The 12145-nt window shown below is 43.5% G+C and overlaps 1 protein-coding gene across 2 annotated transcripts in view; it reads left to right on the top strand.

Annotated features, from left to right (window-relative positions):
* TRMU (tRNA mitochondrial 2-thiouridylase) overlaps positions 1–3960 on the top strand; it is a 50801-nt gene extending 46841 nt beyond the window's left edge. For both annotated transcript variants that reach the window (XM_077264844.1, XM_077264843.1), the window contains one exon: positions 3505–3960. In XM_077264844.1, coding sequence (XP_077120959.1) covers positions 3505–3660 — 156 coding nt within the window. In that variant the 3' untranslated portion in view covers positions 3661–3960. The remainder of the gene's footprint in view (positions 1–3504) is intronic.
* Positions 3961–12145: the final 8185 nt, after the last annotated feature.

Below are 12145 nucleotides of genomic sequence, written 5' to 3' on the forward strand. Positions count from 1 at the left end.
ATTGGGTTTTGGGTTGGTGGCATGGAAAAATTTGTGCACCCCTGTTCAAAATTAGTGTTACTGTGAACTTTGAAGCAAGTTGAAGATTAAATGATCTGTAAAGGGGCTATAGTGAAAAGATGACGCATTTCCTTTGTATTTTAGGCAAAAAAATAAATCTATATAATGTTGTTGGGTTTTTTTGTTTGTTTTTTTCCGTAATCTTGACCAAGGGTGCCCAAACTTTCACAACCACAAATTCCATAGACAACTGTGAGGCTTTCTTTTTGGCCAAATGAGCTAAATGTGTTGGATATCTACATAATGGAATGACACTTTGAGTAGTTCTTCTGCCCATAAAGAGAGAACGTAGCCATATGGCCGACAGGCTGTGCATATCTGATGCTCATTACTGACTAATGTAACCATGGTTATGGATCATCTCAAGAAATGTCACTTACTGACAATATGTCTACCAAATGTTGGCAACGGAGTCTTCCAGCAATATCCGGTGCCAGGAGAAAATGTATTTCACTCGGTCCTCAATCTGAAGGATTTTGCCTTTTAAAGAGAAATGTATGCAGTTTGCCTTGTCAGTTCCATTTGCAGAGAAATGAAAGTGGGGTCCACGGAGTGGCCTTGTAAGTGTGGGGGGCTGATGAGTTGTCATGGCAAGCAGAAGAAGGGCTCCATGTTTGTTGGCTCCTATTAAGTCTTGCCTGTGAGAGATCAGTCACTTCTATAATGCACTGCGTTATACAGGTATTGTACCAGCAATTTAGGTGACTGCAGGATCCAGTTCCCAACATGCTAAAATGTTAATAAAAAAAATTCTGTAAAAATGTCTTAAATCTCCCACACAAGAAAGGGTCAAAGCTTTATTTACCAAAATTGGCACAATAAAAGAAAAATTGTCTACTCTTAACATAGTTGTGGCCAAAAGTATTGACACCCCTGCAATTTTGTCAGATAATACTCAGTTTCTTCCTGAAAATGATTGCAAACACAAATTCTTTGTTATTATTATCTTCATTTAATTTGCCTTAAATGAAAAAACACAAAAAGAATTGTCCTAAAGCCAAATTGGATATAATTCCACACCAAACATAAAAAAGGGGGTGGACAAAAGTATTGGCACTGTTCGAAAAATCATGTGATGCTTCTCTAATTTGTGTAATTAACAGCACCTGTAACTTACCTGTGGCACCTAACAGGTGTTGGCAATAACTAAATCACACTTGCAGCCAGTTAACATGGATTAAAGTGGACTCAACCTCTGTCCTGTGTCCTTGTGTGTACCACATTGAGCATGGAGAAAAGAAAGAAGACCAAAGAACTGTCTGAGGACTTGAGAAACCAAATTGTGAGGAAGCATGAGCAATCTCAAGGCTACAAGTCCATCTCCAAAGACCTGAATGTTCCTGTGTCTACCGTGCGCTGTGTCATCAAGAAGTTTAAAGCCCATGGCACTGTGGCTAACCTCCCTAGATGTGGACGGAAAAGAAAAATTTCAACGCAAGATTGTGCGGATGTTGGATAAAGAACCTCGACTAACATCCAAACAAGTTCAAGCTGCCCTGCAGTCTGAGGGTAACGGTGTCAACCCGTACTATCCGTCGGCGTCTGAATGAAAAGGGACTGTATGGTAGGAGACCCAGGAAGACCCCACTTCTTACCCCGAGACATAAAAAAGCCAGGCTGGAGTTTGCCAAAACTTACCTGAAAAAGCCTAAAACATTTTGGAAGAATGTTCTCTGGTCAGATGAGACAAAAGTAGAGCTTTTTGGGCAAAGGCATCAACATAGAGTTTACAGGAGAAAAAAAAGAGGCATTCAAAGAAAAGAACATGGTCCCTACAGTCAAACATGGCGGAGGTTCGCTGATGTTTTGGGATTGCTTTGCTGCCTCTGGCACTGGACTGCTTGACCGTGTGCATGGCATTATGAAGTCTGAAGACTACCAACAAATTTTGCAGCATAATGTAGGGCCCAGTGTGAGAAAGCTGGGTCTCCCTCAGAGGTCATGGGTCTTCCAGCAGGACAATGACCCAAAACACACTTCAAAAAGCACTAGAAAATGGTTTGAGAGAAAGCACTGGAGACTTCTAAGGTGGCCAGCAATGAGTCCAGACCCGAATCCCATAGAACACCTGTGGAGAGATCTAAAAATGGCAGTTTGGAGAAGGCACCCTTCAAATATCAGGGATCTGGAGCAGTTTGCCAAAGAAGAATGCTCTAAAATTCCAACAGAGCATTGTAAGAAACTCATTGATGGTTACCAGAAGCGGTTGGTCTCAGTTATTTTGGCTAAAGGTTGTGCAACCAAGTATTAGGCTGAGGGTGCCATATATTTTTTTCTGGCCCATTTTTTGGAGTTTTGTGTGAAATGATCAATGTTTTGCTTCTTGCTTCATTCTCTTTTGTGTTTTTTCATTTAAGACAAATTAAATGAAGATAATAATACCAAAGAATTTGTGATTGCAATCATTTTCAGGAAGAAACTGAGTATTATCTGACAGAATTGCAGGGGTGTCAATACTTTTGGCCACAACTGTATGTAATATATTTGCAATATATCTATCTATGTAGATATATATTATTATAATGGTGAGTTAAATGTTCATAAATACAACTTGTAGGACACAAAACAAGCTGGTGCTGGCACATGTCCCTTTGATATTCGCTGTAAATCTCAGACCAGCGTTTCTGGTGTAATGATTCATCGCACATGTATTGCTCGTGCAGGCCGAGGCCGCACAGCAGTGAGTACACTGCCCAGTGGAGACGGGTCTATACTACAATGTGTAACTGGGGACCTTAGGTAACTATTCAGGGTAATGTGAGAAATTGGCCGCCTGTGTGTGATGAATTGTGGATGATTACATGTCCACTTACTAATCTCCTAACAAACACGTTATATTCTTGTAATGAGAGAACCCTTAATTGCCCAAAATAAGTCAGGCTAAAGAACACAGTTTTGATGCTGCCGTCATGGATCCGCGTCTTCTATGTTCCTTTCTTGGCATATTCCCACGCACTTAAGCACCATATGAGAAAATGCATTTCCTCTTAAGAAAGCACAAGTAACTCTAATCCAGGAGATGTCCCCATCTGTCGCGTTGTTCTATCGAGGTGCTTTAGTTATACCTGCTCCTGGAAAGTTGGATGACCACATGCGGTATGCCCACCAGCTTTCCTGAGCTCCTGAATGGCAAAGCCATCATGTTATACAGGACACTTTGACAGATGCGTGCAGGGATACAGAAATTAAGACTTGGAGCGCTAGGTGAAAACCCTTTTATGGAGCTGATGAAATGACACGCATGGACACTCTGAGCTAGTTTTGGCATGAGGTCCACATCGGAGTCCGCTGTCTGCTTCATCAACTTATGTCAAGGTACTACACATCAAAATAAAATGAGGAGCCCTTCTGTCTGCACAGGGACCTATTAGGGATTCTCCTGGAGTCCTTGTTTGTTACACGCTTTCAGTGCTATAACTTCTGTTTGTTTTGCTTTTTTGCCAGTTTGCGGTTTTCTACAAAGGAGAGGAATGCCTTGGAAGTGGTAAAATTGTGAGGCTGGGACCTTCACTGTACACATTACAAATGGGCCAAGATAGAATGAAGTCAGCAGCAAATGTGACGACAGAGACTGCTAAAGATATGGATCCATTAACCTGACCGCTGCAATCTGACTGGCTAATTGGAAGAATTTAGTGAAACCCGAGCCAGCAAATTATGGAGGAACGAAAGCACACTCTGTCTCTGTGGTAATTAAGGGGCAAGTTCTGGCAGACTTTGACTGGCATCCTACCTCTGAGGTCTTCCATACACAATAATGGATTGTTCTCTACAGTCTATGGACCTGTACATCTCTGAGAGAAGAACTTGTATAGATGACTACATTACTATTTTATTTTTTTAATTAAATACTGTTAGACTGGCCAATTGTAGTGCAATATAAATACATTTTTTGCATAATTTCCTATTTTCACTTATTTATTTCTTTTAACATTAGTTCATGTCCTCATGATGAAACAAAGGAAACCTAAGTCCTTGATGTGCATGCAAGATATATGGAGCATTCTCAGGAGCGGAGTGCACGCCATACACTGCAGCTGTCGGCTGTGTTACACAGCCAGCACCCAACTGTAAGGGAATACTCAGGAGCTGAGTGCACGCCATATACTGCAGCTGTCTGCTGTGTTACACAGCCAGCACCCAACTGTAAGGGAATACTCAGGAGCTGAGTGCACGCCATACACTGCAGCTGTCGGCTGTGTTACATAGCCAGCACCCAACTGTAAGGGAATACTCAGGAGCTGAGTGCACGCCATATACTGCAGCTGTCGGCTGTGTTACACAGCCAGCACCCAACTGTAAGGGAATACTCAGGAGCTGAGTGCACGCCATACACTGCAGCTGTCGGCTGTGTTATACAGCCAGCACCCAACTGTAAGGGAATACTCAGGAGCTGAGTGCACGCCATACACTGCAGCTGTCGGCTGTGTTACACAGCCAGCACCCAACTGTAAGGGAATAATCAGGAGCTGAGTGCACGCCATACACTGCAGCTGTCGGCTGTGTTACACAGCCAGCACCCAACTGTAAGGGAATAATCAGGAGCTGAGTGCACGCCATACACTGCAGCTGTCGGCTGTGTTACACAGCCAGCACCCAACTGTAAGGGAATACTCAGGAGCTGAGTGCACGCCATACACTGCAGCTGTCGGCTGTGTTATACAGCAAGCACTTAAGTATAAGGGAATATTCACATGCAATGTTTTTTTAAGCAGATAAAAAGCTGCATTTTACAATACCAGGGAAAGCAATGAGACTTCAGAAATCTCCTACACATGCATATTTGTTGTTTTTTTCCTGTTTGTTTGTTTTTAATCTACAGCATTTCAATTCTTTCAGTGTTTTTTTTTCACCCATAGAAAGCAATGAGGCCAAAAACACATCAAACAGGTTTTGCTACTTTTTTGGTGAAATTAGAACTACCGTGTATACTCGAGAATAAGCCGATCCGAGTATAAGCCGAGACCCCTAATTTTGCCACAAAAAACTGGGAATACTTAATGACTCGAGTATAAGCCTAGGGTGGAAAATGCAGCAGCTACCGGTAAATATCAAAAATAAAAATAGATACCAATAAAAGTAAAATTAACTGAGACATCAGTAGGTTAAGTGTTTTTGAATATCCATATTGAATCAGGAGCCCCGATATAATGCTCCATACAAAATACACCCCATATAATGCTCCATAGAGTTCATGATGGGCCCCATAAGATGCTCCATACAAAATACACCCCATATAATGCTGCACAAATGCTGATTATGGCCCCATAAGATGCTCCAGAGACATTTGCCCCCATATAATGCTCCACAAATGCGGATTATGACCCCATAAGATGCTCCATACAGACATTTGCCGCATATAATGCTGCACAAATGCTGATTATAGCCCCATAAGATGCTCCATACAGTCATTTACCCCATATGCTGTTGCTGCAAAAAAAAAAAAAATCACATACTCACCTCTCATCGCTCAGGCCCCCGGCACTTGCTATACTTACCTGCTCCCCGTTCCACTGCCGCTACGTTCCCCGTCCACTTCACTGACTGCTCAGGCAGAGGGCGGCGCGCACACTAATAGCATCACCGCGCCCTCTGACCTGAGCGTCAGTGCAGAAGACGCAGCGGCGGCCGGCGACAGTGGAACGGGGAGCAGGTGAATATCGCGCACTGCTTCCCCGGCGCCGGCAGCTTCTTCCTGTAGTGAGCGGTCACATGGTGCTGCTCATTACAGTAATGAATATGCGGCTCCACCCCTATGGGAGTGGAGTGGGTTCCATATTCATTACTGTAATGAGCGGTACCATGTGACCGCTCACTACAGGAAGAAGCTGCTGGGGAACCAGGGACTGCGCCAGGAGCAGGTGAGTATGCTTAGACAGCTGCTGCTCCACCTCCCCTGCCGACCCCTTGGTATGACTCGAGTGTAAGCCGAGAGGGGCAATTTCAGCCTAAAAAAATGGGCTGAAATTCTCGGCTTATACTCGAGTACATACGGTAACTTTATTAAACATGTACTGTGGACACAACACATATAATTCACACCAAAAAATAAAGCTGATTGTGAACACAGACAACTGCTGGCTCAGCAGTTTAACACATAAGATGCTGATTATTATTTGTGACAACTGCATTTAAACAGTTTGATTCAGACGGTGAGTCACTATCAGCAACCGTTTTGACCCTCCAGCCACTCCAGCTGATAATGCTGTCATGGCTTCCAGTGGCGTACTGAAGGCCTCCCTTGTCTGAGGTTTGTATTCCAGTGCTTTATGTGGCTGTGCTACATAGAAATGTGTTAATTTAACATTCTACTTGAGCGTTGAACCTGCAATCAAACTTGACTGATAAGTCCTATAGGGAACAAATAAAAGTCTTTTCAAGTTTGTGGTTTTTTTTAACCTCTTAACAACCACCGATACGCCTCTGTGTTGACTTTTGATACACCTTTTAACGGTGGTGTCAGGAAATAGGAAGAAGTTCTGATTACTGCAATTACACATACAGGGCTCTCAGCTACAGTTTCCTTTGGCTGCCAGCAGAAGGCTAGAATCCTAAACCATTCATTTCCCCCCTCCCTCAATAATTTTTATGGCTTTGAGCTGCGAAAGCAGGTGTCCCTACACTCCTCATTCCCCCCTCCCACCTGATACTGGCTAAAACTGGTACAGAAAGCATGGGATTCTATTGTTCTTTTAAAGTTATATATATATATTGGCACCGATCAGGGCTAGATATAAGGATTATATATTCTGATGTCCATCGAGAGATCTATCACTCCCTGAAATAGCTAGGAGCTAAACCCAACAATTACAAGGAGCGGGTTTCTCTGTAAGCGTGTCGTGTAACTACGCCGTGTTTACACTTAAAAGAATCCCCCCCGACGTGGTGCATCTCCTGATCATGGTGTCGTCCGAATACGAGGTTCATACAGCGAGCTATGTAAAAAAAATGGTTTGTCATAACTCTGAGAAAAGAGTGCATTTCATAACTCAGCCCACTCGATGATGTCACAACGAGAGGGCATATCTTAACCCTGCTGAGTTGTGTGTCTTTTGTCCGGGGTCTAGCTGCAAGACAGGTGTGATGCATCTAGATGTGTCGCCCATCCCCCACAGCACAGGGTCAGTCATGAGATGAAATGATCTGAACGCAATGTGAGTGTTCTCTTCAACTTTAATCCCCTTTTATTTGTAATTGTACTGTACATAATTTGGGTGGGCTCCCGACCCGTTAATAATTAAGAAATTGTAGCTGGTGGCAGCGGATTTGTCCCGTGCGTTTGGGAGGCTTTGTAGCAACGGTGGCATTGATAATTATTGTTCCCACCTGAGTGGGAGTAGTTATATCGCCCTCGCTGCAGTGTGCCCATTAGCCAGTACAAAGTCAGGCAGCCTTTCTGGGGACTAATTATCCTAGGTGCAGTACCCGGTCTGACCTGAGAGTAAGGGGGGTGCCAGAGAGCTGCAGGTTCCAAACAGGAACTGGGAAGTGGGATATAGATAAATCTCCTTCAGAAATAACCAGAGTCAACCAAACAACCCCGGTTCATGACGAATTGGTGTGAGTGGTGGGGATGATAAAGGTATCCTCCCCGGGAACCATGACAGGTGGCAGTTAAGGATACTAATTCCTCTGCGCCGCTTTTTAATGGCGCTGAGAAATAAGGGTATAGCACCCCCCAGCATCGGAATATCTCCGGTGCCTCCGTTAAATTAGGCCGGGATCACACATACACGAGATACGGCCGAGTCTCGCAGGTGAAAACCCAGCTCTGGCGCCGGCACTCCAGAGCGGAGCGTGCAGCCGCACAGCAACACATGGAGCTGCACGCTCCGCTCCGGAGTGCCGGCGTCAGAGCTGGGTTTTCACCTGCGAGATTCGGCCGTATCTCGCGTATGTGTGATCCCAGCCTTAGGTTTAGGGCTAGTAGTGTTAGATTAGTTTGTTTTTAGTTAGGAAGGTGTATAAAAAAAAAAAAAAGCAATGGCCCTCAGAACATTCATCCCAGAGCAAGCGTACAGCCTGCTTTGCACTGGCAGCGAAACTGAATCTGCCTCTGAAACAGCAGTTTTCAGTGAGTGACAACTCTTCCTAAACCGGGATCCCACACCCCGATGGTAACAGTCGGTTGTCACTGGTGAGGCTTCAGAGGTAGGACCAAGTACTGCAAAATTTTCGTTATCCCAGAAGTCATACAATTGGTTGTCCACCAAACCAATTTATATCCCAACAATACATTTCCCAAAAACCCACTGCCTTGCTTTACAGTTCTTGAATCCCCACAAATGTCCCTGACATTTAAAAGAAAAAACACACACACTCCGCTCCTACTGGGCAACAAAATCTGTCCACAGTACCCGTCTATTAGCAGCTGTCATGTCCCGAGCCTGTTATGAAGCCCTAATAAGATTCCTCCATTTTAGAGATTTCTAAGGCCCCCTCAAAAACTGACCCCCAACTACGATCGCGTAAACAAATTGAAACCCCTAATTTCCCTCCTACAACATTCATTTCTTAATCCCCATATCCCAGAGCAAAATGTGGCAGTCGATGAGTCCTTAATGAGTTACAAGGGCCGTCTGTCATTCCGCCAATTCATTCATGGCATCAAACTGTAAAAAAATATGTGCAAGAACACATCCACTTTCCTAATATATAAAGGTAGTGACCCCCAATTTAGCCCGAAAAACTGCCCCCAGACAATTTGCATCCCAGGTAAAATTGTCTGGGGCTAATGGTGCCCTTTCTGCCTCAAGGGTACCACGTGTACATGGACAATTATTTTACCAGTATCCCCCTAGACCAATCCCAGTTGGTGTCCAGACGTTTGGAGAAGGGGGCGGCATTCTCGCTTGCAAGTGACCAACTTCTTGCAGTGAAATGGAAGGATGTGTACATGCTGACCAACACTGCATGCGGACACCACTGTGACCATTGGAGACAGGTATTAACAAATTGCCTAATCCCTAACCAAAGACCATAAAATACTGTATTTTTCGGACTGTAAGACGCACTTTTTTCCCTCCCAAAAATGTGGAGGAAAATGGGGTCTGCGTCTTATAGTCCGGATGTACCTGCTCTGGCTGTGGATGGGGAAGTGGCGGAGTAGCAGGTCACAAGAGGCGGGAGCCAACTGATGTGGGTAACTTCTGTGCCTGCTGCTAAAGAGAAGTGAATATTCACTGCTCTGAGTCAGTATATGTTCTCGGACACACTCAATTCCGTGTCACTAGAAGCACTCCTATTTTAGTGGTTTGAGGATACTCTTGGTGCGGCCGCAACCTTTACTGTCCTATCATTGAATATTTGAATATCCACCATTAACTGACTAACGCTATTAAAACATAGTCTGCCCCTTCCCTCTCAAATGCTGGGTTTGTAGGAAGCACGGTAGAAAGAGTGATTCCTGGTACTATGGCCCCATGTGCCCATCCCAACCAGGCCTTTGTATCTCCCCCTGTTTTGAGACTTACCACAAATCTTACAATTATTGTTTTGTTTTTTAATTTATATTTTCTGCTTAGTGGGCCACAGTAGAGTAATTTTTATGGAACAAGTAATGAAGAGAATATTTTCATCAGTAAGTCACACTTTACCCCATTTCGCAATTAATTCCAGGACTTGATCAATCACATACCAAACTACTATTCCGACAAATTCTCATCCACATGCCCACCTCTGTATACTCCAGAGTGTGGACCCCACAAATGTTCTTAAAAAAAGTCATTCCAGGACTTGATTACTGTCTTAAACAGTTTTGATCATTCATCTTAGGTTGACTGTTTTTGTGACTGTTTTTGTGACTGTCTTGCTAAGCAAAATTTTTGTTTTCATTTATATTACTTATATATAATTGATATTGGTGATACGACCATGATCATATTATTGGAGGATGTTCCGCACTTATACGCTATGGGCTTTTCTGCACTGTTCTTGCCAAATCGCCCTTACCAGACAATACTTTATGGATTCTTTAGGGGATTAGTTGTTTGTGCACATAGCGGTTCCGACCTTGGCGGGAGCCTTCTATGGTGCACCACATCTATTGACACATTCGTCTCTCATGTAGGGATTTATGGAGCTAAATGGACGTTGTACAACCAGTCTCTGAAAGATAAAGCTGTCATTCTAACCCTACTGGGGTTCTTTCATCTATGGAACAAACTCAGTATTGCCACATTTTGCCCTTCATACAGTTTATTCTTCCTGCTACTAATATCTCCCCCAGACTGCTCCATTCCAAGTCCCCCCACCCCACTGCCCCTCACTATACTATGTCATCTTTCACAATCCCCCATATTGCCACATTATGTGCTCTCGTAGTAACATTAACATTTCTTCCCCTTTCTCCTCATCTAAATTAAGATTACATTTAATTTTCGGCTCCTCCATGGAGCGCCCGACGTCTTCTCTGCCTGTGCAGCCCTGCTGATGGCAGCAGTGTGATGACCTCATCATACTGCTGCACGTCAGGGCGGGGGATGACGAGCGCTTTCTCTGCCCCACTCCCAGCGCCACAGTGTTCAAATGTGTCATAAAGAAAAATTAAAAATCCATAAAACATTTCCAGAGAGGGGATATACCACCCTCACACTGAACCAATGGAACTAATTATAACTGGGGAAGAGAGAAACTAATTAAAATGGGAAGTGAGAGCTGATCCTTCCAACGTCATTGAAGTAGGGGCCTCCTGCAGTGACCAGGTAATTACAGCAAGATTATTTGCTGAGAAAAATACACTAAGTCTGAGATTCTGTACGCAGAGGTGGGAGAAGTGTGATTCCAAAGCAAAGAGCTTCCCCTGATGAAATATTCTTTCTGAGATCTTTTGGAGCCAGTGTTCAGTAATGAATATTGGGGTCTGCATTGATCTGATATTTATTTACATTTTCAGAGTCGTAGCGATGGGACGAACATCACCATAAGTACTCATACCCACTTGCGAGAAAAAAAACGGTCCGATTTCCAGACTGAAAAGACGGACGAGTGTCATGCGAGTGTAATGCGATTTCTGTGCGATTTTTTTTTTTTTTTTTTAAGGGAAAAAGGAACAGCACACTGCTCACCAAAGCCGGGTGCCTGGCCTCCTGGATAAAATGGTCCAAACATTTATCCACCATGTATACCAAATAATAAAAATGAAGGCAGCACTCCAAAATATTCAGGTGAAAAAAGGTGAAGTTTAATCGACCCACATCACTGCGCGACGTTTCGGCTCCATGAGCCTTTTTCAAGCCTTGGCTTGAAACAGGCTCATGGAGCCGAAACGTCGCGCAGCGATGTGGGTCGATTAAACTTCACCTTTTTTCACCTGAATATTTTGGAGTGCTGTGTGTATATGTGTGTATATATGTATATATATATGTATATATATATGTGTATATATATATATATATATGTATGTATATATATATATATATATATATAATGTGTATATGTATATACAGTGGGGCAAAAAAGTATTTAGTCAGTCAGCAATAGTGCAAGTTCCACCACTTAAAAAGAGGAGAAGCGTCTGTAATTTACATCATAGGTAGACCTCAACTAAGGGAGACAAACTGAGAAAAAAAAATCCAGAAAATCACATTGTCTGTTTTTTTTATCATTTTATTTGCATATTATGGTGGAAAATAAGTATTTGGTCAGAAACAAAATTTCATCTCAATACTTTGTAATATATCCTTTGTTGGCAATGACAGAGGTCAAACGTTTTCTGTAAGTCTTCACAAGGTTGCCACACACTGTTGTTGGTATGTTGGCCCATTCCTCCATGCAGATCTCCTCTAGAGCAGTGATGTTTTTGGCTTTTCGCTTGGCAACACGGACTTTCAACTCCCTCCAAAGGTTTTCTATAGGGTTGAGATCTGGAGACTGGCTAGGCCACTCCAGAACCTTGAAATGCTTCTTACGAAGCCACTCCTTCGTTGCCCTGGCGGTGTGCTTTGGATCATTGTCCTGTTGAAAGACCCAGCCACGTTTCATCTTCAATGCCCTTGCTGATGGAAGGAGGTTTGCACTCAAAATCTCACGATACATGGCCCCATTCATTCTTTCATGTACCCGGATCAGTCGTCCTGGCCCCTTT

Source organism: Ranitomeya variabilis, chromosome 5 (genome assembly GCF_051348905.1).
Source record: "Ranitomeya variabilis isolate aRanVar5 chromosome 5, aRanVar5.hap1, whole genome shotgun sequence".
Taxonomy (NCBI): domain Eukaryota; kingdom Metazoa; phylum Chordata; class Amphibia; order Anura; family Dendrobatidae; genus Ranitomeya; species Ranitomeya variabilis.